The sequence below is a fragment of the Acromyrmex echinatior genome, chromosome 3, assembly GCF_024713525.1.
Source record: "Acromyrmex echinatior isolate Ae372 chromosome 3, ASM2471352v2, whole genome shotgun sequence".
Lineage (NCBI taxonomy): Eukaryota > Metazoa > Arthropoda > Insecta > Hymenoptera > Formicidae > Acromyrmex > Acromyrmex echinatior.
The window spans coordinates 13,459,813-13,487,338 of record NC_141854.1 but is presented as its reverse complement, the minus strand read 5'-3'; the positions used below and the strand labels follow the sequence as shown (position 1 = coordinate 13,487,338).

Below are 27,526 nucleotides of genomic sequence, written 5' to 3'. Positions count from 1 at the left end.
TTTCTTATCTCAAAATAATTAATGATTTCAATTATTGTTGATAGAAGAGAAGGTATTATAACTCTTACAGGTTAATGGTCTCTCTTAATATTTCCGCTATTAGGTAGAAAATTCTAAAGATTATTTAAAAAATCATAGTAATCCACCGTTATACTATGTATGTATGTAATGATGCTAGTACTATTAATTATTATCAATTATTAACCACAATAACTGGCATTTATTATAACGCATTTTTACTTTTAACCTACTATTTCGAAATGTTTTAAAAGTGCATTTTAGTATTTAATTATACATATTTTCCCATTTCTCTAAAACTTGAGCGTATTATTATGTAATTATATATACATATATACTGGAGTATGTTGTACGTTATTTTATTTGGCTGTACACATTTCAGATTATGCAAAGTTAAATAATAGCATTTTGTTAATATAGCTCTTTAAATATGATAACTATTTGCGATGAGTGATTACCTCTTTTTTTGAGGTTTTCAATATAAAAATAATTATTTGAATAAAAATAATTATTAGATTGTGACTTTACTGCTAAAATCTATAGTGTTTGAATACTATGTTTTTTTTTTAAATAAAATCAATATTTTAAATCTACTTTTATAAAGGACTTTATCATTTGTTTCTCTTCAATTTATTATGCACTATCGTTATATTTTTACAAATAATGTCCTAATTAATAATAAATATCTAACAAATATTTTATAACTTTGAGTATAAAGTCGATTGAACAACATTATGACAAATATAATCATTAAGTTTTAAATTTAAATATTGATTAAGTTCTTACATATCGTTTATCTAATAATATCAGTATTTAATAATATATTAAATACCACGAAATTTTATTAAATGTTGGTAAAAACTGTATAACATTTAATAAAATAATATGTTAATAAATATAACAGGGAAATTGAATCAATTATTGTTAAAAAACAAAAAATTAAATAAATAAACGTTCTTATAATTTTATTATAAAAAATGAACAAAATATAAAGATATGTAAATTCACAAATAATAAAAGATTATTGATTTTAACAGGTTATAGTCTAAAATTAAATGAAATTTCAAAGCATTTTTCTTTTAAAAATCATTATTAGACTTTAAAGTGTGTGTCAAGTTCGTGAAGATTATTAGTAGACATATTTCAGCCCAAAGACCTGAATCTTTAATAAAGAATCTCCGTTGCCCTTTGGTGTTCGCCGTCACCGCCACCGGCGGCACAGCATCATCAACAGCATTGACGTTCCCAATGCACACGTGCCGTGTGCAAAGCCTGAGGGGCTATGACTAGGACGCTCCCGACGCGAGCATAGTCATTCGAATCCAGTATTAGTGCGGTGTAGAGTGCTCGGTGTTTTGTAATCCACTTACTCAAATTCTCCTCTCTCTCTCTCTTTCTCTTTTTTCGTCTCTCTATCTGTTCTTTTCTTTTTCTCACGTGACTACGATCGATTAGTGGTGAGTATCAAGAGATAACAGTGTGGCGGATATATATACTATTCTACTACTGCTACCGCTATCAAACACTTCTGTACTATCGATGACGATACTCTTCTTAGCTGCATCGATTGATGCCACAAATACCGATGACACCGACAATACACAAACATATGTATCGCTCAAAGAAGTGCACGTAGAATCATTGCAAGCGTGATTTACCTCAGCCTCGTGATTTGTCTGTTTTCCTCGTGTGTCTCCTTCTGAAGTACTGAGATTCATATAGTGCCATGAAAGATTCATCGAACGACTTTGAACGCATACTCCAGGTCAGCTACTTGGGTAAATTGTCATATCGTGGAGAATTTTCAAAATTTTGTATAAAGATTAGTTTAATCAAATGAAAATCTTTCTTAAATAATACTAAATTATTATAAACGCTAAATTATACAGTTTGTAAAATTTTGAAATCTACTTCTATTTATGAAAATATTTAAAAATTCTTAAAATTTATATCCTCACATGAAATTATTCTTAGATTATTAATAAGATGCAATAAATTTGCCAATTTGCCCATACAGCCCGCTTCTAATTCCTTTTAATAAAATTAATAAATTATCAGACTGTCTGGATCGTAACCAATTTTCAATTTTAAAGAGAGAGAATTATTATTTTTAAATCAGGCGATATGTTTTATTTTTAATTATTAATTTGCGTATTTTTCAATTTTTATAGAGGTACAATTAAATCAATTCTTTTATGTCAAAAGTTTAGCTAGGATATATTTTTATACGTTAAAGGATTCTGTCAAAAGCCGATTCCGAATTGGAAGTAGACAATCTTTATAGCCTTATTCAATAATATAGACAAAGTTAACAAGATTTAACGATAATTGCGTAGTGAACCGCATAGATGGACAGGGTAAGAGATGTCTGTGCTATCTAAGATGAATATGGCATGTTGCAAAATTTAATGTCTTTAATATCTAATCTCGTGCAGAGATTAAAATAGAGTCACGATCACTGAACATAGATTTTATATTACGTTATAATTAGACATACAAGGTATTAATAAAATTGACAAATTAAGCTATGTCCGCCGATTCTAAAACTTAGAGAAGATGAAGGAATAAAAATAGTGGAAACATCAAATTTAATGTGCAAAAATTAAAGCTTGTATTTTTATAATCAATACATATCAGAAATGAATTCTAATTAATTAAATTTAACAATTTTAGTGGATTAAATTAATACCAATGATACCTTTGTATCTAAAAAAACATATAGATTCTTAAAACATAAGTAATATAATATTTTCATATTAAAACTTTAGAATAGATTGTATAAATAATATTTACGGTATCTAATATAATGCTTAATTAAATTTTACATAAAATAAGATTGCATATCATAATCATAAAAGGTATGATTATCACATATATTCGTGTTACCAATCTTATTAATTTTAAAAATACGCACATATTTCCCCCCGTTATTATTAGTTGCTGGAACAGTCGGCTAGCAGTGCTCATTAAACTAAGTTATCAAATAAATTCAACGAATTAAGTTATCAAATAAATTCATGAAGGTATTATCTCGTTGAGCAAATGTGACTAATCATATAGTTTCAATGCATATTTTATAAAATCATTATAACTTTACTTATAAGCAGATAGTTAATTGCAAAATGCGAGGACAGAAAATAACGTGGCTTTTCTCTAACGAATATATTAAAAGACTATTGTTTAAACATTTAAATATTTAATGCGATAAGATAAAATTAACGATGTTTAAGAACACATTAAATATATTTAACATCGATGTTTAAAATTCATAAAAACGAAAATTGTGCGGTTTATGGTTCGATGTGTACTTATATATTTTTAAAAATTATTGAAATAATTGATTGAACGAAATTTTAAGAACGAAGTCAAAGTATGCAAAACGTGTACAAAATTTATACTACATCTTATACGTATATTTATTATAGATAACACTTTTATTTTGTCCAATAGTCATTTTCTCATTTGGTAAATTATCTTCTTTGGTATAAATATAAAGTTTGTAATCTTTAAATATTTTGTAAAATAAGAATTTATGATGATTATCAAATCGATGATTCACACGTGTGCTAGTGCCAGCACTTACCACATCGTTATAATTGTTCATTCTTGGCCGTTTCGTATCATTATTATACATATTTCCATTTTAATTATAGCACTCGTTGGCATATTGCGCATATTTTTCAATCATGACTCATTTCAACAATTTAACATTTAGTATTTAAATTTCCTAGAAATAAAAATTGTATGGATCATGGTTCGATATGCATCGTATATTTTTAATAATATTAATAATATATGCTACAAATAAAAAAAAAATTTTTAATAATTTGAAATTTTCGATGATAATAATACACTATACTGTACATAAGTAATATAAATTTTTAAAATTTTTACGTTTTAATTTTAAGTTTTTTACATATGCAGCACCAAAGCTATATAAATATTATTAGCGAGGCCTATATTATTCAATAATTAATTATATAAATAATAATATTATATAAATAATTATTATATAAATAATCAATTATATAAATAATAACTAATTGTATAAATTACATGCAAAATTGAAAGATATTTAATATAAATAACAGATAAATCTTATAAATTTTAAATTAGTCTTGGTTTTTTTATTTTTGCGTGTAATATAACATTTTGACGTATAGGGACATTTTGTAGCCTTATCGGCGTGACAGGATACGCGTTAAGTTACTGCGCATTCCATCCACGAATATGCGTACGATTGAACGGTAGGGGTAAAACGAGGAGACTGCTATCGTGGAGAACCTAGCACCTTCCCTAATACGGTTTCGCGGACTCGCCTGCACCCGTCTGCACGGATATAGAATCGCCCGCGTTTTCTCTCTCTCTCTCTCTCTCTCTCTCTCTCTCTCTCTCTCTCTCTCTTTCTAGTTTGCTCTCTTTCTCCTTAGCATGCCGCGCGATGCCGCCTGTTACTACTGCCTCTATTACGGCCGCTACTACTGGCGTATCATATCATTACCGGATACTACTGTCAGTAGTAACACAGCGCATTTGTGCAGCAGAAGCTCGCTAAACGCTACGGAATTCAAAGACATAATTCATTGATATGAATTAGAATCAGTGTTTTAAAAGAAATACAATCATGTATATATTTAAAAATAAAATGTATATCAATCATACAAATCATGTATATATTCATTAAAAATAAAATGTTATAAAATTTTAATTAAAATTAGTGACAGCAAATGTATTGTTTTTATGATAATACAGTTACTGGAGTATTTTACTAACGGCTTATTTTCTATGTGTTGTTTAATTATTTTTAACTTAAATAAAATTTGACAAATCCGTTTTATAAAGTATTACTTATACACATACATATACACACACACATATATGTATATACATATATATATATATATGCATTTACATTTACATTTATACATATCTAAAACAGCTCTGTTGCTATACTCCAGATCTTTGTTAAAAATAATATTATTTCTACTACTTTTGTTATTTAATATTTATTATTTTTTGTGCAATATTATTATAGTGCATTTTATATCTATACAACATTATTATGCCAAATATACTATATTGTTATTTTTATTTATTACTACTGTTATCTTTGCATGCTATCAAAGCGAAATCATTACAAGTGTACGATCAACTAGCATTGCCAAACGCTATTACGCACCATTAATGTTTATGCCAGATATCGTTACTATATTGTTGCAACAAGCGTGTCAATCAATTGTTGTTTACTTTCATGTTTTTAATAATAATAGTTATATATATTTTTTAAAACACTGGACGTCTATTTTAAATAATTAAAGATTTTCTATATCGCATTTCCATCGATGTCGTAAAAATGTCGATATCTAAGAAATAAATATTATATTTGTGATGATAATCCTATACAATACTATTTTCTTATAATTGTAAAGAGTAATTCAGAGTTATCCTGTTTTGCTTAACATTTAGATAGATAAAAATCAATTCTTTTTTTTTATCTTTCATACAAATATCATTTAAAGATTTAAAGTGCATCTCAGAATATTTTAATTTATATGTCCGTAATGATTATTGGAAAAGTCAGTACATCCATTTAAAAATAATTTAAGATTAATGTATCATCATATATGTATTTACTACAGCTTAATTTGTCAAAATATTTTATTCTTTTACTGATAAATCGAATTACTGATATATTTTTAAACAAGTGCAAACATTTCTTTTTTCATTAATTTCTAATATCATTCTACGTGTGCTCCAGACATAATTCATAATTTCTTAAACATCTAAATTGAGTTACTGTCAAAATTTCTTCTATATAAAGTGAAAAGACAAGCTATTCGTAAATGCATGTTTGTAGATTTGTTCAACGCTCTGGTATCGCGTGTGATATATTTTTACTTCCTTTTTTACACGTTCATTCCTCCATTTGCTCAACTGTGCGCACGTTTTAAGCTGGCCACAAAAATAGGACTGGTTGCCGACGAGTCAGACGGAAACGCGGATTGTTTACGTCCTCGTCAACGACCAGTTAGGTAACCGAAATGGGTTACCGTAGCGGCGATGATTCCTCTCGATATTAATAAAAATGTCAAATTTGATTACGAATTTTGGATTTCGAAACCACAAATTTTTTTAGAAAATATTTTCAAATAGAGATACTTCCATCTTGATTTTTCATCGAGATTTCTTTTAAGAAGCATTAAAGTTAATTTTAGATAATTAAAGAGATACTAATATATTTTTAATTATATTATTATTATGAAATAATTTGATGCATTGATAGAAAAGTAATACAAATTACAATTAGCAACTTTTTAATAAAATATTTTTTTAATTCTTTCTGAATTCGAACAACGTTTTAATTAAGATAATGAATATGCATATATTTTCTTTCCATGTCATTAAAAATCATAATGTATTCTTTAAAATTATGTCATAAGTTTTCAAAATTTGAACATTGCAACTTTAGTATAGGGTTGTGTAAATTCCTTATTAGACTCGTGTGATATTTTTCCATATAAGCAATATGTTAACAAAAATATTATTTTTCAACAACAATATATTAATTATTAGGGTCCATTTTTTTTCGTTATCTCAAAAATATCTTTTTACTTGTGCTACTTTTCTGTCAACTTGGCAAATTATAAGATTATGTTATCTTTTCAATTTTATGTATAAATAGTAAAAAATAATGATCAACATTACAATAATTTTTAAATTTGACATGACGATAGATAATTTTATAACTAATTGTGGTGTAAGATATGCGTATCAACAGAGTTTTTTTTTCAGTGTAAAAATGCCTTTCAAGCCCGTGGAACATCCAAAATGCCCTAAATGTGGCAAATCTGTGTATGCTGCAGAAGAGCGAGTTGCCGGTGGATTAAAATGGCACAAAACGTGCTTCAAGTGCGGTAAGTAAACAAATATAATTTTGTAACATAAAAATAGAGAAAATGCACAAACAAATGTTCTCTTATTCACATATATAAGTATAACCAATCGATACCTTGGAACAGATGAATTAGTATTATTTCGTAATTTAAGTATAGAAAGGAAAAAGTTATACGTATAATTCACCTACATAAAATTTTTAATATAGATAATATATATTTAATTCTGTATAGAAAGTTGCCTTTGTCGCGCCAAATAATCTACTTAATATGAGTATATTTTTGTAAATCTGTTTATTGAGTACTTTTATTTTTATAAAAATAATATTTCTAAATTATAATTTCTTACAATGCAGAATATAAATTAAAATAGTGCATTATTACGCAATTGCTATTAATTTGAATAATTAGATATTTCAATAAGTTTCAGATATATATAATTAAAATTATAATTTATTGAGAAGTTCAAGTTTATCTATAATAAAAAATATATTAATCTAAGATTCATAAAATCTTTTAATTTTTTATGTGTTCTTTTAATTTTTTATTTCTAAAAATTTGTTTGAGAGGCTTATATTTTCATTTAAATTTAATGATGTTTTTTTATGAGATATTCTATAAAAATAACCGAATAATTCCCTTACAAGAAAGACATTATTGAATTTCCTATTTTTAAGCTGGTTTAAAATAAATTTTATACTCGAATAGTCCGTCGTGATTGTAATTGAGCCTGCAGGTTGGCCAAAAATCAATTGTCGACTATCCGGTAATACTTCCGGGAGCAATGACCGATGTGAATAATTCATAATAATTTCATTGAACATTATCGTATCTTGAAGAGATGCGTATATAGTGATTATTTCTAGAACGGCGTGAATTTTGAGAAATGAATTACAAGTCAATTACCGTTTCTTGCAGTGATATTACAATATAAATAGTATATTTTAATATAAATATTTTTTACTATTACTGTGTCAATGAATTACATATATTATATAACTAGACATTTTTTATGTATGATATGTATGTAAAAAAATACATATTATGTACATATATGTAAAATTTTAGAAATGCATGTATTACATAATTTTTTATAATGGCAGTCCAATAGTTGAATATATTTAGAGCAATTTTTGTACTTTATAAAGTGTTCTTACTTAAGATATACACTTATAGAATCTGAATTAAAATAAATCAAATATATTATTCAAGTATATATACGTATCCCTAGACAGCACTGTTTACGATAACGTTAATCGATAACGTTAGCACCTTAATTCTTAAGTACATTCAATAGGAAGGGCCATAATGTCCAACGATGGACAACCGTATGTTGTAGGTCTTTGCAACAAGGCTCTCGACTCGACAAACTGCGCCGAGCACGAGCGCGAGCTGTATTGCAAAGTCTGCCACGGCCGCAAGTTCGGTCCTAAAGGCTACGGTTTTGGTGGTGGAGCTGGATGCCTGTCCATGGACCAAGGCGAACATCTTCAAGCGAAGAACGAGTGAGTGCATGCCACCGCACACCTCGACCCCGACACCTTCTTCTTCCCTTATTCCTGAGTAGCGTACTACCAACGTGGTCTCACGTCGGGAGCATCTCTGTTGTTCTACCCTCTCCACGTAAAGACATCCTCCACGTGCGCGAAACTGAAAATCGACCCATCATCGTGAACGACCGTGATCCATCAGCATGATTCTTCTCTTGGTCAGTCGCGCCTCCAGCAACTCGGAAGAAGCCGCTGCCTGCGCAAACTCCAGGATGCCGGAGAACACGCGTCTACGTATACGTGTACAGCGTGTCCGACAGAGTGAACCGCGTTTTTCTACGTTTTCCCTTTTCTCTTAAATTTTCGATGTATAACGAAAAGAGAATCTCGTCCGTCTCGGTTTTTTTTTGTTTTTTTTCTCTCTCGTAAGAATTAGATCTAGACAGTTCTTTGTGTCCTGATAGTTGAATCTAGATGATCATTTAGGACCAAACTGTTCTATTCCCACCTTTGGAATTTGTCATCACCGTAGGCGAGCATGTCATCGCGTTTTTCTACCCTCTTTGAAGGATCCATCCTTATCTGATTTTCTTGTACTATCGCCGTGCAGAGCATCGTGAACGGCGTTCGATTTAGTTAAATTCACGTAACTCTTTTCCCGAATCAGTTCCTTATCGTCTCCTGGTGTGACCGACCAACATCGTCACGTCCGATTGAATTGTTCTCTCTCTTTCTCTTTTCTTTCTTCTTCTATGTTTATTTTTTTCTTCTATTGCGAATACATACGCTAGTTTGTAGGATCATTTGTACCATCTGTAATAAGTACCATTAAAAGTGGAAAAAAGGGAAAGATAAAACTGGAAACAAAACAACCAAGCGGTGTCTTTCATTAACGAATATAACACACGTTTTCCCATTACCTTTCAGTGTGTAAATAGATCAATGTACGAGTGACGTGCGTAGCGAGCGTGTCTTTTAAAAACCCAGAATGTAGTCATATAATTGAATTTGATCAAAGTTTCAAAATCATCAATATAAATTATCGCGCAAGTCTATTTTGAATTGTGTAATCAAATATTGAAACTGATATAAATTCGAGAAGTCAAGATTTGAATGCTATGAATGTGTGTGGAAAGTTATTGTCTTTTGCGAATAAATATAGAAATATTATTTTCATATATTCATAGCGTTAAAATATGAACTCGCTGAGATTATATCGTTTTCAATATGTGACTGTGATTTTGACCGGGACTGAATGATACGCGACTCTTTGAATCCATGGAAGTAGACTATTAAAGCATACACATCGCTGCACGTTCCTTTTCTGTTTCTATGACGTCGAGCCTTTGCGTACGAAACTCGCATCCTCGGCCGTTCGTCTTCCTCTCTTCAGATTCTTTTGCTAAGAAAGGAGACGAAACTTACGAAAATGAGAAAAATATTTACAAAACGAAAATATGAGAAAAGAAACATATGACACACCCCGCCCCCGCCAGCCCCGCCGAGCACGAGCCAACCGGAGGCAAGCATTGAACAATATACCGTTGTTACTTTATCACATAGTACGAGCTGCGTGATAAAGAGAAAATACCGAGTACGAGAATGGTGAGCATCGAGTCAAATTGCACCTCTGTCTCTCTTTCTTTCTCTCTCTCTCTCTCTCTCTCTCTCTCTCTCTCTCATCTTGCTGTCTCTTTCTCTTCCCCCGCTGGAAATATTCAGTCAAATCGACGTTTATATAATCAATCGACGTCGATTCGATGAATTATTTTTGGCTGGGTCTCTCTCGCTATCTCTCCTTTTTTTTTTCTTTTTCGCCGCGTGACGAAGCAGCTTCTTTTTCTTTTTTGTAGCTTATATACACGTAGCTCTCCCGCATGGCCTCTCTCGCACCACTTCTAATCTTATAATCTCGCTAACACCTTAACTACTTGCGTGGGTGCTGGCGCGTGCGTGCGTGCGTGCCCGCGTGCGTGTTAGTGTATTCGCGTACTATATCGATATAATGAGGTAATGGCGATCAACACTGTTCTCGACAACGATAGTGTCGCAAAGTAGCGATGATAATGCCATTAAGATAAACCTTCATACATGCCATCCATGTTCTTTCATAGAAGCGCGTTCACGGACTGATGATGCAAATGCACTTGTCATGCTCTGTATCAGAATAGGATATCTCAAATTCCCCAGTCAGCTGCCTTTTCATTGAACTTTATATAGAGAGAATTATTCCTTAATAAATATTTTAAAAGGTATAAAAATTCTATTACAATAGTTAAATTATAAATTATCTAAAAGAAAAATGATTTCATTTTCACGAATGAAGTTTTATTAAAATTTAATTTAATTTAATAATCTTTATTTAAATGTAGTAGAAAAAGATGATTCAATCAGATACGTACAATCAAAGAACTTATAAGTAAAAAAAATTATTATATTGCTACCTAATATCCTATTAATTGTAATATTACTCATCATACTTCAAGGATCAACTTTACTTTAATTCTTTATATTCAAAATTTTTTAACATAATACATTTCTTTTTTGTTAAGTTTGACACATAGTGATCAAGCACACCGTGTCCTCTTTGGATTGGTCTGGATCGTGAGGACGAATCCAGCAACTAATCGTGATAAGTGCATGTGGATCTGTCCCGCTACATATACGCCACTCTATCGTAATGTAAAACCCATCTCAGCGCAATTGTCACGCTACAAGAAAGACAGCATGATCGGTGTCACCTCACTGTATCGATGATATTTCATCTCACGGTACGGATGCGTGCGTACGCACGCATAGGCTCTCCACACTGTACCCGACACAGTGGCACTATATTCTTTTCTTTCCTATTCCTTCATTTTTATCTCTCTCTCTCTCTCCTATTTTTTTTACATATACATATTATTTGTTGATATACAACTATGCCGTACGTTTATTACGTTCAGTTTGCTTCTCGGCTCTTCTCTCTCGGGGCTCGGCGGAAGCCATGTACCGTGGTTGCGAAGGGGAAAAATTACACTAACACGTTGACTAACACTTGCCTAACGAGCTAATCCGTAATTGATTATTGACTATTTGATGTATTTATGTTTATGTTATTTCCGAACCTTATCAATCCATCCGACACAAGTTTCTTCGATGTCTTCAACAAAAATCAAATGTAATGCAAAAAAATATTAATTATTAATGTAAAATCGAAACAAAAGTTTTGACTTTATATGAGATTCTGTTGCAATACATTTTAGAATTTGAAAAGTTTAGATAAGTTTTAAGTTTATATATTTGATGAACCATATATAGTATATTTTACATATCAGATAATATTAAAAAATATTAATTTTTCGAAAGGCTAATTAAACAAATGTATGTAAATTTGTTTAATTAGCTTTTCGAAAAATATTTTTCTAAAGTTAATTATCAAGTGATGGAAAAAAATAATATTTTAGACATATATGCATTTCACTTTTTCATTATTTGCAATATGATGATACCAAATGCCAGATACCATGCTTGGTATTGAATTTTAATAAATACAGCATCATTTTCTTTTTATACAGTTTTTATACAATTCCATCCGATTATTTGAAGGATTCTGATGTTTGTCGGAGTGAAATGTTTTGATAGCGCTATATGTTTTTATAGACTAGTAGTGTTCAAACGTGGAATTGACGGATCACAATATTTTAATAATTTTCTCAAATTATATACTTATACGCACTGTAAATTTTTATAATTTCCTGCAAAGTATTTTATTGATATTTAATGAGATACGTATAAATCCTAATCCTATGAATTAATCTCTAATTAGCTGTTATTAGTATTTATTAATTATTAGTACTATTAATAATTATTAGTACTTCATAATTACACTGAAGAAGACTTTGTAAGTCGTAAGAAACATTTGAAAATTTTATAATATTGTACTTATTTAATTAAAAACGAATTTTATTTTATGAATTAATTATAATTGCTCGTTTAAAAAAGCCTTGATGTATTAATTATATATTACACTTTTGTTTTAATAGCAAAAATATTTTTTTTAATTATATGTATCATAAATCTCCCTTATGTACAGCTTTAGTTTTTTTAGTTTCTTCCCATTTTTTCTTCTACGTATCTCTGTAACATGTTTAAATTAATTTCCGAAAACATGTAGATTTTTAGATTTAAATTCCTTAAATGTTTCACATATTACCCTGATTTTAAAAACCTATAATTGAAAATCCAATTAATTATTTTAATTGTTATTATACTTCTAATTTGTAATTATCATATTTATTATTTTATGTGTGAACCATCAATTTCACTCAACCATTTATCTAAATGCTTTTGTATTTAATGGCTTTCGTATTCAATGCTTACATTTAAATATCGAATTATCAGATAAAACGAATTAATCAGTAATCATCTCTATTAGTTCTAAAGATGAAAAAATTATTATAAATATTTATTAGAAATGATGTCAAATAATTCGTTTTATCTCTAAACCTTACGATAATTTGTATAAATTTTATTGATGGATTCTAATATAAATTTAATTTTTAGGGGTGAATTTTCGCGAGGTTCGAATGCTATTCTCGAACCTCGGGCTATCGCCAAGGCACCCGAGGGAGAAGGATGTCCTCGATGCGGAGGGTACGTTTATGCTGCAGAGCAGATGTTGGCCCGAGGAAGGGTGAGTTTATTCTGAAGATAGACATACACGGCGCGCATTTAACACTAAATGCGATAAGAATACTGATAAATAACCAATTAAGAAATCCTATTAGCACCAAAGTGTAACTGTTTGAATAGCACTGATGTGTGATAATTACTTGATTGCATTTAGCGTTAAATGCACAACAATAGAAGTTTCCTTGGTGCTTCGACTGATCGTTCGCTCGTGCGTTTTAGAAATTAAAACAGAATCAGCATATATCTCAATCATCAACTAAGTACAGTTCTTCCATCTTTTACTTATGGAGATAGTTGAAGAAAATAAATTTCGGGATATACATATACTGCGTGATTAGCTTTATAAAACGTAAATATTTTAGATAATTAGGTTAGAATTTCAATTTTTAATTCAGAAGCCAAAACACGAAAATATGGCTTTTATTTGTTTCTTAACTGATTCCTCAACTGATCTTTTATCTACTTCTAGATTAGCAGGTGATAGTCGAAAATGACCCTTCATATATTCCTCGAATTAGGTGCTGTATTCTAGGTGCGTGCTACGATACCTGTGGACGAGTCAGCCTCGAACTGCGAATATTTCACCGGGCGAGGGTGGCTCGTGGGATTGTAGCGCGATTTAGCACGCGAAGCAATAAAATCGGTCGCTGACGCGGCGACAGACAGATTGACGTAAACGGCGTCCTCTTCGTCGCGCTTACTCACATGTATTTCGGAAAATCTGGACGGTAAAAATGCGCCGTGGGTTACAAAACGGTAACGCGGCGCATCGTGGCTTCTGCCGCGCGTCTAAATTCGGCACGCGTGGTAATGGGCCGCGTCACGCGTCCCCGTAATCTTATCCAATCTCCATTTCATAACAATGTGAGGAAAAAAATAGTAGCGGGAGAGAGGAACGGGAAAGGTAGGAGGAGGAAGAGGAGGAGGATTCGCTCTCTGTGAACTGGGGGTGCTAGCCCAGAAACTTTCTCGGTATGGTTTCGTCAGAGAACGATTTTGGCGACGCCCCAACTGGCTGGCCAATCTTAGCCGGCCTGATACTCGGCGATAAAATGGCTCGCTACCAGAAGGAGCGCCACGCGGAATCAGAGAAATGGAGGCTAATTGCTGGCCGACAATCTGGTCCAGCGATAATATCTGCGCGCGAAAACGGCGATGGCAATCCATCTTTCTAGTCATCTATGACTCATCGACGTATTGAAATCGCTTCCTTGCGAGAATTCGGTTATGCAATTCCTGCCCGTTTCTTCTTGAATGAGAAGAATCGTATCTTTATAGAAATTTGTGACAAGATATGCTTTATAAAATTTTTATCTTGCGTGGACTTTATTTTTTAACGCAGATATATTCTCTAACTTGAAATCTTCGATATGTCGCCGTTATAGAATTAAGGGAGATACTAAAATTGTCTTAAAATATTCTAGAAATTGAAATAGGATATTCGATTCGTCGCGGCACCAAGAATAGCACCGATAAATCTCGTCGAACTCCATTAGACCGCCGTTTTGGTCAATCTTCATTCTTGCGATAGGCTTACCATAAACTGTGCTTCAAGTGCAAAACGTGCCGCCGCACTTTGGACTCGACGCTTCATTGCGATGGTCCCGACCGCGAGATATACTGTCGAGGTATCTTTCATCTAAAAAAAATCTACAATCCCCTTTATGGCTCCTTAATTCTTTCTCGATTTATTGTACTGATATCCGTACTGACAGTCCTGTGTTCTGAAAACGTTGAACGATTCATCTCCTGAACGTATTTATCTCTCTGTCTACATTCTCTGTCTGTTTCCGCTCTTACTTGGTCTTTCTTGTTGTTGTTACCTACTAAAATCAGTTTATAAATTTTTTCCGCCGCCAGGAAACAGCCCCCAAACGTACAAGGGCTGCACAGTGTCACAGAAGAAGGATCGTGATTATCGATTACTCTATCATTCCCTTTTCTCATCTTTGTTATCTAGGCGCGTGAATAGCTGTTTATTTGTTCTAAACAAATTTAGATTGCTAGATTGCCGTTTTCCAGAATTACTTCTACTACAGGAAATACATGTAGAGATCAAATTATGGAAAATATTGTTAGCGAAAATGTTCAGTTTTAGTATTAAGTTTTAGTATTAAGTATTACTTAATAATTTAAAAATAAAAGATCAAAATTTAACAAATTTTTAAATCTTAAATTATTCAAACAACTAGACTATAAATGAATGTGATAAATAAAATTTTATCAATAAAACTTTAATTTAAGACTTATTATAAAGATATTTATTATTAAAAAATATTATTGAGAAATGGAGAATAGAACCTCAAAACAAATTTCTTTTTCAACTTTCAATGTTTAAAGAATTTGCAGTATTTTGCAGTAAATTTTAAATGCTTTATTAAATGTATTAATAACGTATCTTTTTTCCATCAAATATTATAAAACATCAATATCTTCAGTTTTGTTTAAAACTACTACAAAAACTTTTTTATAAAAAAATGATACGTATGTTTTCAGTAAGCTGGTCTATAAAAATTTTATGAGAACAATTGAAACGATATAAACACATTAAAGAAAGAATACAGATTTACAGTAGCATTATTTGTTGCTACTGCCACACGAATTTTGTAACAAATCTTGGCGAGCTATAAGGAGCTTTTAATGTCTGCGCTCCTGAACGATTGTACAAGAAAATGATATTGTACAATATTATTTTCGCCCTTCCTTGGAACTTTTAGTGACTAACCCATCCTTTGTGTTTCGTGCAGCAATGGCACAGGGAATGCTTTAAGTGTGCCAACTGCGCGAAAAGATTAGACTCCGTCAACTGCTGCGAAGGTCCTGACAAGGACATTTATTGCAAAGGTGAGAACACGGTACGATCGCGCGTATGAAGACGTAACGTACAAAATATGCGAAATGCGGTACAAAATTAATTTAATTTAATGCATATGAAGATATTTTCCGCGCATGAGCGGCTGAATAATACATGAATATTTATTAAAATTTATCATTAAATGTATCGAAGAGAGTTAAAGCTGTTGAAAAGTAGAATTTTATTTTCAGCTCTTGCGCACCTTAAAAAAATCATTCAGTCTCTAAATGTTATTAAAACGAGATATACAAGGAATATTTTTCTATAATAGTTTAATATTAAAATAATATTTATTACAATATATATCTCGTGCGTAAATCAATGAAATATGCAAGATTTTATTAAATGTGCCGTCTCTAAAAAAATGTCTGGAAAAAAAATTCTAGAATCTCTTCTAAATATATAATAACCTTACTAAATTTTCAATATTTTACACTGCATTATGAATTTAAAAAGAATAAACTCAGGGATGGGAAGTTACTTGCCATGGATAAATTAATATATTATAATATGTGATGTAGAACAGTCTGAAGAAAAATAAAAGATTGCATTGGCGTATCTGTACGATTATGTCTTCGTCGCTGACCATCATCACGAGATAACGTTAGGCGACGTGAAACCTTTAATCGATATTGTCTGCAGTATGCTACGGAAAGAGGTTCGGACCGAAGGGTTATGGCTATGGCCAGGGTGGCGGCGCCCTGCAGAGTGACTGCTACGCCAATGGGTGGGTTTTCAGAGTCGGGACTGAGATGGGAAGCACGCGAGAAAGAGAAATCCCGCCTCGGCTTCTACACTTTCACTATATATGATGCGCTTGTCTGCTTAACAGCTTGCTATCCGAAGAAATTCGGTCCGCGGGGTGTCGGCCACGCCGGGATTATGTGGATCGGGCTGCAGTGCGATATTGAGGACGAGGGGTACGCGCCCCTTTATAGTTATGACGATTATTTTGCGCGCGTAAACAGGGTGCTCGGAGAAGGAAAAGTGTGCGAGTAGTGACAATTTTATTTTCGAGTAATTTGGATTTCGATTTTTTCTTAGTGAAAAATTCATTGCTCTTATTTCTTGACTTTTGCATGTTGTACTAGAAGAAGAACAACCCATTCTCTGTGAACAGTTACAGCATTTCAAATTGAAAGAATAAGTTTTCTCATATAGATGTATATATAATGATTTCTTTCAGTATTTCTGACAGAGAATAAATTAGTTATTCTTGTTCCGACAAATTCTTTATACGAGAATAAGAAAAATACAAGTACAATATTAATTATAAAAAATTGATTAAACGCAAAAATTTAGTATACTATTTTTTCCACTGTTGAATAATAAATTTTTTACATCCTGAGAAATTTTTTATATTAGCTTTAACTGAATTTTACAATTAAGGAAATGAGAAATAAAAATTTCAAACTAATAAATATTTAAATACGTTATATATTTATGCAATCTCCCTTTGAATATTTAATGTATATCTTTGAAAGTATAATTATGTGAATCGAGAACATTATAGTAAATTTTTTCTTTTCTTTCATCCTTTTGTAAATTCTTTAATTTCAAAGTTAAATGTTTCATAAAAATTTTGACAGATAAAATTAGATATCACTAAAAAAAAGAAAGCATTGTATTCTCTTTTAAAGTTATAAAGCTTGAAAAGTCTACTTTAAATACTTTTTTGTTTTTTATTTTTTGTTTTTTGATAATATTTTATTAAGCTATTGCTGTTCAAAATAACATAAAAAAATTTTTTTTAAATATTAATTTTTAATTGTTTGTAATTTAGGAATTTAGAAACAAAATATCGTATAAAAAAAAACAAATTTACAACTCTATCTCTCCTTTTAGAAATATATTTTGAAAACTTCTGTGTACAATTTTTTTCATCCAAATAACACTTAACTTTTCGTGAGATGCGAGAAAACTACAAACGTTTCTGAATTTATGAACGGTAGTGTACATACATTATATATGTATGCAATTTACATAAAGAAACTCTCTTTCTATTATTTTCACGTATTATGCAGATGCTTTAAATTTACGAAGATTTAAATTAAAAAGATAATATATGGAATTTTTAAGGGTTGTACCTTTTTGGAGAAAAAATCGACCTGGACTTTTTCGAAGAGCGACAAAAAAAATTGCCACTGGCACGCACCTTCTCCAAGACACTGTATACATGCGTGCGTCTGTGTGTGTCCGTGTATATATAATATACACACATATACATACATATAGACCGACGCCTTAACGCTTTGCGCTATTACTCACCCTGGCATCACGAATCGGCTGATCGTATCGGAATATCGAGTGTCATTTCTCAGTGGCGATCATAATTCGTTTTATATTAATGGAATACTCACGCTGACATTCATAGTTGCCAGAGATTCTTCCATATGCATTCGACATTCCTGTTACCACACGGTCTGTACGGTCTTGTATGCATGTATTCATAACGAAACTGAATCTGAAATTCATGTAGAATCTGATTTGTTATTACTAATATCCCTACGATTAAATATCATATTAATAATCATGTATCATATGTAAAGCACCCAAAGCACTCATCTTTTCTCTTAACTAAATAGAAAGTCAGAAGTGTGACGTATAATTTACTTAAGATTCCATGAAATAAAGCTTCGTAATCGCATGCTATGGCATGGAAGAAAACTTGATTTCAAGTGACTACTTTTTCATGACTAATAGAAGCTCATATTGCAATTTTTATTAAAACTTGTTTCAGATATTAATATTTATTACATTTTCTATATATATATATTGTTTATCGTAAAACATTATTTAATTTGTTTGAACAATTGTTATATTTTCTTTTTGCACGGGATATTTCAAAAATTTTGATTATGACTTTTTAACTAACTGTACAATTTGTTGTACTCCATCAAAATATATTCATCAAAAATCAGAAAATATTTAAAAAAAACTTCAAATCTTCTGTTTGTCCTACCAAGCGATTGCCAACGATCAATCATCCTTTCATTCGCATGCAATTCCACTTCGTAAACGAATCGAGGAGATAAGAAAAGTGAGACGAATTAAAATTAAAATTAAAATGAGGAAAATTCAAGTTTTCCATTTTTCCATTTTTCAGTATAGAGTCTAAATATCTGATATCAAGTTTATTTAGACTTTAGACAATAATAATCGAATAGATAAATCAATTGCTTTTCTGTAATCTCTACGATTCAACGATTGGCTTAGTCACCGAGAACGAGAACGATTCGCAATAATGCGATTTCTTTACGATGCAGCGATGCGGCTCCTCGTACCACCGTGATCGACACCGCGATTATCAAGGCCCCGCCCGGCAAGGGTTGTCCTCGCTGCGGTGGCGTCGTCTTCGCCGCCGAGCAGGTGCTCGCCAAGGGCCGCGAGTGGCACCGGAAGTGCTACAAGTGCCACGACTGCACCAAAACCCTGGACTCGATCATCGCCTGTGACGGCCCGGATCGGGATGTTTACTGCAAGACCTGTTACGGAAAGAAGTGGGGACCGCACGGATACGGATTCGCATGTGGCTCGGGATTCCTCCAGACCGACGGACTCACGTAAGTCCGGAAGCTGATGCTGGGAGTTTAGCTCGTAACCCTGCCGAATACGTGACTATAAATATAAGTCGATTTAAATAGCTGCTCTATAAATGCACGTTGAACGGAGGCTCATGAAGGTTTCGAATGAGTCCATGATTTTGCAGATTCATTTCAATATATATTTAGAATTAATTAGTGGAGTTTTATCAATAACCACTTTATTAATTAATTAATTATTATTATTGATAAAATTATAACAGTTTTTTATCAAAATAAATTTGTAAAAGCATTATTTAATTTATTTGTATGTAGAGTTTTGGTAATTTTATTATATAAATACAAAATATGTATTTTCAATATAATTTGGGAAAAAAAATTTCGATCTTGAATAAAAATTATTGACACATATGTTATTTATAATGTTTCATATGTTGTGACATAATTTAAGAGAAAATAAGTACAAATGCATTTCAAAAGATAAAAGATATTGAAATTAGGAAGGTAAAAGATAAAACTAAAATTTAAATTTCAAACAAAAATAAACGGTACGATCAAGAAAAAATCTTATAAATGTTGAACTATCTTGAAATGTGTTAAAATATCGATGTATATACCTTCATTTATATTTTATTATTGTGACTTGTCAGTCAAGTAAAATTAAACAGATAGAAATTAAGTTATAAAATATATTAAGTTCAATCGATCAGGTGGGATCGTATCGTAATCGAGTTAATTACCCATAGGGAGGAAGAAATTTCGGCCAGTCGACCTTACTACAATCCTGATACGACCTCGATTAAGGCGCCAGCTGGGCAGGGTTGTCCCCGTTGCGGTGGCATGGTGTTTGCCGCTGAACAACAGCTCGCCAAGGGCACCATGTGGCATAAGAAGTGCTTCAATTGCGCCGAGTGTCACCGACCCTTAGACTCCATGCTGGCATGCGATGGCCCTGACAAGGAAATCCATTGCCGCGCGTGCTACGGAAAGCTCTTCGGGCCCAAAGGTTTCGGGTTCGGCCACAAACCGACTCTCGTCTCGACGAACGGAGATCATGCCCCTTCATAGTAAGTGTATCTCAAGAGTAATTAGTTTCTGAAACACAGTATAAAATATAATAGCGAAAAGTTTGTTGTCAGAGAAACTTTGATGATTGATAGCGATCTTGATAATCGACCTACTTCTCTAATTAGAATTTTCCTTTAACACGCGAGTAATTGTGTGAGATGTAAGCTTATATGAATTATTAAACATAGTGCTATGATTTATGTACAGAAATATTGAGATTGATATTCATAGTTAAATCTTAAATTTAAAACTACCTTAAGTACAGTTTTAAGATGTCACGAACCAATCAGAGAGTCGCATTAACATCTTAAGAGACATTACTTAAGACAATTCTTAAAATAAGAACGATCTTAAAATAAGAATAAACTATTAATACACCCTGAAGCTATTATTCTTTTCTGAGGACATAGATATGCATCTACACGAGAAATCTATAAAAAGACAAAGATTATTAATTGAATCATAAAATTTTTCTATGTAACTTTTTTTATCTACTCTATTGATAATTTTGATAAAAAATATAAGTTTGGAAATAATAAATATACATTGATTACCTGAATTGGTCTTGCCAGTAATCAAAGTTTTTCCATGAATCATTACATCAGATTCTCAGATGTCGTTTTTATTTCGTAGCATCGACGCTAAGCCCCAGGTCGGCCAGAAGCGAAACGACGGGCACGGTTGCTCGCGCTGCGGTTACCCGGTGTACGCCGCCGAGCAGATGATCTCGAAGAATCGCGTATGGCACAAGCGGTGCTTCAGCTGCGGTGAATGTAACCGTTCCCTGGATTCGACGAACTTGAACGACGGTCCGGACGGGGACATCTACTGCCGCGGTTGCTACAACCGGAACTTTGGGCCTAAAGGCGTGGGCTTCGGAATGGGCGCGGGTACCCTCACGATGGCCTAATTGATAGGCCCTACTCCCTCACACGCCGCTCGAGGAAAACCCTCGATCCAGTCTTATATATTAATGTAAATACATCTATATATAGTGGCGTCTGACTGTGTATCCGACGACAGACGAACGCGCTGCTCCGGGAATTTCGATTTCTCCTATCCTACTTACGACGATTCGATAATGTCGATGATTACATTTTCATTATCGCGAAAAGCGCTGTAGTGGAGAATAATGGTGTCTGTTTGATTCCATGGTCGATGAGGCTCGATCGCGCACGAATAAGCCACTGCGGGCTGTTGATAATGTTGCGATATGAAATCGCGCATTGTGCATGAGATCGTATTACAGATGACTTTATTATTGAACTATAATTATATAATTTATTTATTTGTAATACGAAATAAGATACAAATTTGTCGTTTTAATAATGGCACAGTAACTTTTTCCACTCCAAAATATATGAACCTTTGATATTAAAGAATTCAAGAAAATACGTTTAGAAAAACATAAAAAGATTGTAAAAAGAAGTATAGTATATATTCTTTATGTATCAATTAATAGGCTTACTTAATGAAGCACATTTATTTTTTAAAGACATCTACCGTAAAATTTTCTTTTGCCTCAAATTTCAGATTTGAATGGATTGACTTTGCCATTATTAAAATAATGCTTCATCCGATCGCAAGTTATCGACAATACGTAGATTTATTCTTGCAGTCAATTAGACCCATTCATGCTCAATCGTCACGATGCACCGGGTGCTATGAACATTTTATGGGATTCGTAAACGTATTACAAGAGTTAAAACTGAAGTACCAGTTTCATTCGGTTAGCTATTCAATGATTCTATTATGTTTCATACAATTTTCGTAGTAACCTGAGTGATTCTTGATGACGACACTACACGCAAACGATTAATCTGATGACGAGCAATTACGAACGTACGAAACTTTTATTATTTTCTTTCGTCTTCCTTTTTTTATTCTTGATCAGGAAATAGGAGATTACGACTCGACAATCGATCCGCGAGATGTCAGATTTAAAGTTGTAAAAACACTGGCAAATTGAGCATCTCTGAATTTGTAACTATTTTGACCAAATTTATTTGCTTAAATTTTTTCTTTTTTTTTATAAAAATAGAAAATCTTTCTGGATAATTTCTGATTTCTATATTTCTATTTATTGTTTTGTACTTGTCGATCACAATTTTATTTTGGATAATTAAAGACGTCTTTTTTCTTATTATTTCGATCCAAGCTGTCTTGTTAAAATATTAGCTTCTATCAGATTTGTCAAAATAAATAAAAATTAGGAGACTATTTCATGTTTACAGAAAGAGATGGAGATATTTTCAATAAGTAATAGAATATATTTCGATCCACCAATGAAGAAAATTGCCAAACTGTTTTATGTCGTTGATATTGCTCACTGTTTAACATTTTTTAATAGCATTGTTCAAGATTAAGCATATTAGATAATGTTTTTTTCTCCTTTCTATTAGGCCAGCGAAACAGAGTGCATCATGGAAATTAAAGATGCGCTGCTTTTTAACTGTTTCGTGCAACAGATCAAAATTATGCAGTAATGACTGCAAAAACACTCTATCATGGACAAATATCATTTCTATAACTTCAGGACAATAATTTTGATATTTACAGCTGTAATAATTAAACACATGGCATCGATTGCAGCGGATATTCGACGACGTCATAAATACGAAAATATCAATCTATATAACCGGACTACGACCAGCAGCAACGATGTAACCAACGACTAAGACGAGAAACTAATTTAATTATGATTTTCAATAAATGTGTACTTGAAATTCTCTGAACATTCTTTTTTACCCAAACATAATGAAGTAGAAATGATTTTTAATTTATATAAGAAGTATAAAAAATAATAGGGGAACTCTTATAGAATAATATAAAATCAGTATTGAATATAAACGAATTAAAATAGCAATATAAATGTTGGCCTAAAAGATAATAACTTTTCAACGAAATTGGGAATCACTGGAGTGATTTTAACGGAGAGAAGTGAGTATGAGTATGGTGTAAAACACTAATTTCATATATTTATAGCAACAACTGTACAAGTTCCGGTTCACACATATCGATAATTACCATTCGTTAATCTTAACAATAATGGCGGGAGCAACGAAGCTGTTCAGAATTCACGAACGCTTCCTGGCTTGCGGAGACGAGCTTTTCCCCTCTCGTTGCCGTCGCGTATAATCGATAATGCGCGTCTTTCGCAGAGACGGGCGAAAGCGCGGCTCGCTGCACGCCAGTAATACGCAGTTTTGTAAAAGTGCCTCGTTAAAAAATCACATTCGTTATCGAACTGGGATATGGATTGCCTCGGGACACGATAGAAATTTTCGCACGCTATTCCCATTAACTTTCAGAGGAACCTTTACGTCTCTGCAAAATATCAATTTCCTTTGTAATAATTTCGAGAATTTTAATAATTAGGTGATTTTTTTGTTCGTTATGCATTAGACAATTTGTTCTAACTAATTAACGTTTTAATACTTTATAAAATTATTGTATTGGAATACAAATTAAAATTCTTTTTATTAAAAAAATAGAAAAATCATCATAACTAGAGTTGACCCAAGCTTTTTTCTTTTCTTTTCTTTTCTTTTAACAAGCATTCATTTCAAATCCGTCTTCTTTTTGCAAAAAATTGATTTTTTTAGAGAAGCAAATTAGAATCGGACATCCTTCGGGACAAATAACAATTTTAATTATATTTAACATAGCTACAATTATTAGAGCAATTTAATAGTATATTGATATCTATAATTGATATAGTTGAAAAAGATTTATCCAATTACTTGGTCCTCTAAAAGTTAAGGCGGATTTGACGAGACTCATGAAAGGAAAAAAATATTTTCAGGTGAACTATACATACCTTTCATCTTAACTAATGTACATTTATACATCTCACTATAAAATAGATTCAGTCGTAATCGATAAACTATACATACGCAGAATAAGGTGCGCTCGTTATCGGCGCACGACGAACGAGTCAGACCATTGCCGAAATTGTCCATAATATATCGTGATAAGACAGGTACCCTCGCTCTTCTTGGTACGAGACACACAGGACGGTATGTAAGTATTTATCTTAAGGGCTTCCTAAGAAGAAATTCCGTCGATCTGCGAATTAACGCGAATTAATTATCTCGCGTTACACAGCGATTCTTGATATAAGACTTTCCTCCTAGAGTTTTGTACACTCTACATTTACATTTTTACCGAATTGAAATTAACAAATTACTATATCATAGCTTTACAACAAAAGTTTTATAACGAAATAGAATATATAAAATTGATACAAAATTAATGATCAATTAAAGTGGAAATCTTAATTGGATTTGAACCTTGGTTGTTAGTTTCCCTTTTTTTTCTATGTTCTTTTAGATTAATATGGGTGTTTTAAATATAAATAAAAAATATCAATATTAATATAAACATTTTTTAGGTGAGATAAATATAAATTTCCTATCAGAAACATAATTTAACATAATATTATTCTCAGAATACTTTTCTTTTTTGTAATTTAGTAAAATAAATTCTTGTATCGAAAGTCATTTTTATTTTGACACCAAGCAAGATTTCGCTTCCCTTTTTTGTTTATTGATCGCTGCTTTTATCATTTAATTAATTAATTATTCGACAGGTCGCTGGAATCGCGCATTAAATCAGTGCGAAGTACGTTCGATAATTGCGTCAAGGATTTTACTGTGGAAGTATACGTTTTTTGCTACTTGATACACATAATAAATATCGTAAGAGATTTTCGCAATGTATAGCCATAATTTTCAATACTTAAATCAATCCCGATAAACTAAGTCTGTTAAATCCAGTGATAAAATCGCGTGATTAATAGTACTTTTATGGATACTATTCTACGCTGTTTTTTTGTGTTAATCCTAGCTTTGCATTGTTAATAGAAAATAATACGGATAGGAAGCATATACTGGAAACGAAAATTTAATGTCCCACGAGGGTTAAAGCAATATTCTAATAGCATTTTCATTGGTTCGGATGAAATCCTTATCTTTCTATCTTATGATGATTATAATAAAACGATAACTGAAAACAACGTAATATATTTAAAATATTTTGAGATTAATTATTTTACATTGAATAAAATCACAATAGTCCTTATATAATATTCTGAATAAGTTAATTTTATTGAAAGTTTATCGGTTTATCAAATTTTCAAGAAAAACTATTTATTCAATTAAAAAGTATAGTATAAATTTTTAATTTAAAAAAAGAGATCTTTTATATCTAACTCTATTGTCACATACATTATATTTAGATTAATTTCATTATTTTTTTTATCAAGTTGTCTTAAAAAATATAGATATTATTTATATTTACATAATTTAATGAGTCAACGTTATTAAGTTGATAAGTATAAGTGTCTCATTCTTATTCCTCGGGAACATTAAAATTGTCGTTTAGAGTAAACACTCACATAAACTCTATTATTCTCGATATCAACTGGAATGTAATTCTGATACGAGTTTAAATCCACATTTATATTACTTTTCAATTATTTAGTCTCGATTTCAATAGATGCCTGAAAACAGTGTTTCAAGTTACGCCTTTTTTAAAATTATTTTGTTAAATAATAGATAGGTACAATATATTCGTATCAACAAAAACAATATTTTACGTCATACAATTGTACGCTATTTTCTTTTTCTCTTCTCTATCTACAAATACGACAACGTGTAGATTAAAGCAACTGGGAAGAAATCAAGGAAACATATATTAATCTCTCAAATGTTACTACACTTATCACAGGAATGCAGAATAAACATAGCACATGCTATAAAACTGCTCGAGATATTTGATGTTACGAATTATTTCTCCGGCAAACTTAAGAAACAGACATATCTGATTGGCTTTTGAATCTCTGCACGATAATACCACAATCGAAATTCACTAACAGTAAGTTATATTCACCTCGGCTCCTGATTTTTCAATGATTGGCATTTAACGCTCTGTCTTGTGTGCGCACAAATTTCGGAATGTATCTCAGCTACGTCAAAGCAAGCTGACACACCTTCTCCCGACTGCCTAAATGTATCTTTGTCAAAAATATGAGCGGCGCGTCTTACCGGAGTTCTTAAAGATACCGCACGTATCGCACGGATGGGCACCGACGAAGTCGCGGGAAACCGGGGCTCAGGAAGGAACCTGGACGCTCCCTGAACCTGAACGGCGTGTCGTCTCCGTGTTGACGAGCGGGCGGCTCTCTGTATTTACATTCTCCGCCAGGCCGGTGACGGGGGTAGAAGGTTTAGTAGAGATTCGCGGTTTTCAGCGGTAGCGGATCTAACAGATAGGGCGGTAGGGCCGCCGAGAAGGGCCTAGGACTGCAGGAGCCCCAGGTACCACTGCCGCCACCGCCGCTGCTTCCCCGGGCGTTGGGCGAGCCATCGCTTGTGCCATCCGTGTGCTTCACGTTCACCAGGTTCTGATTAGCGATCGGCTTGATCTCATTCGATGAAAGCACGCTGTTCGAGCCACCGGGTGGCGTCGCCGGACTCCTCGGCGAGCGTCCCTCCGCCTTCACGGTACCGGCCACGGGGCTGGATGCGCCGCTGTCAGCCCCGATGCCACTTTGCGACGTAGACTTCTGCTGGGCCAACCTCTCCTGCTTGCGAAACTTCGCTCGCCGATTCTGGAACCATACCTGCAACATTGACACAAAATGTCCGATGCCGTTAGACCTTATTTTTATTTTTCCTTGACGATTTACATTTGATTTGTTGAAACTATGAGAGACAACTAAACTCATTGTGTACTTTTTCAAGATATAATTGTGCTAATATTACTTAAATTATTTTTTGTTTATGACTTATAAGATTGTAATATAAGAAGTAACAAATATTTAACAAAGATAGATTAATGTTATAATTTAGTTGACATATAAATAACACTACTGTTAAAAATTTATGTCATGTGTCTCTAATTACAAGTGCTAAACAGAAATCGAGGTTGTACAAATATATGTTGATGCTAAATCTGATTAATTTCTTATGATCTATTTGAAAT

The 27,526-nt window shown here is 32.3% G+C and overlaps 2 protein-coding genes across 6 annotated transcripts in view; one reads left to right on the top strand and one right to left on the bottom strand.

Annotated features, from left to right (window-relative positions):
• Window positions 1-1,309: 1,309 nt before the first annotated feature.
• Window positions 1,310-23,265, top strand: LOC105144041 (muscle LIM protein Mlp84B). Of its 3 annotated transcripts, XR_845843.2 has the most exons (10): window positions 1,310-1,475; window positions 6,811-6,932; window positions 8,251-8,416; window positions 12,947-13,076; window positions 14,607-14,703; window positions 16,762-16,849; window positions 19,196-19,492; window positions 20,218-20,538; window positions 21,173-21,514; window positions 22,942-23,265. XR_845843.2 is itself a non-coding variant. In XM_011052688.2 (9 exons), the coding sequence occupies exons 2-9, from the start codon at window positions 6,818-6,820 to the stop codon at window positions 21,447-21,449; spliced, it is 1,488 nt and encodes a 495-aa protein (XP_011050990.1). In that variant the 5' UTR covers window positions 1,310-1,475; window positions 6,811-6,817; the 3' UTR covers window positions 21,450-23,265. The 3 variants fall into 3 exon arrangements, 2 of the variants coding, with proteins under 2 accessions (XP_011050990.1, XP_011050989.1); XM_011052688.2 differs by lacking the exons at window positions 14,607-14,703; window positions 16,762-16,849 and adding exons at window positions 15,823-15,919; window positions 16,572-16,656 and having other exon boundaries at window positions 21,173-23,265; XM_011052687.2 differs by having other exon boundaries at window positions 21,173-23,265.
• LOC105144042 (uncharacterized) overlaps window positions 20,446-27,526 on the bottom strand; it is a 30,544-nt gene continuing 23,463 nt past the window's right edge. Inside the window, exons 3-4 of one of the 3 annotated variants that reach the window (XR_845846.2) lie at window positions 26,432-27,164; window positions 20,446-20,566 (exon numbers count right to left, since the gene is read on the bottom strand). Coding sequence is in view for 1 of the 3 variants with exons in the window: in XM_011052691.2 (XP_011050993.1) it covers window positions 26,769-27,164 (396 nt within the window). In the remaining 2 variants the exon portion in view is untranslated. Of the gene's footprint in view, window positions 20,567-22,994; window positions 27,165-27,526 lie in introns of those variants that run through there. The other 2 variants (XR_845844.2, XM_011052691.2) reach the window with 2 other exon arrangements.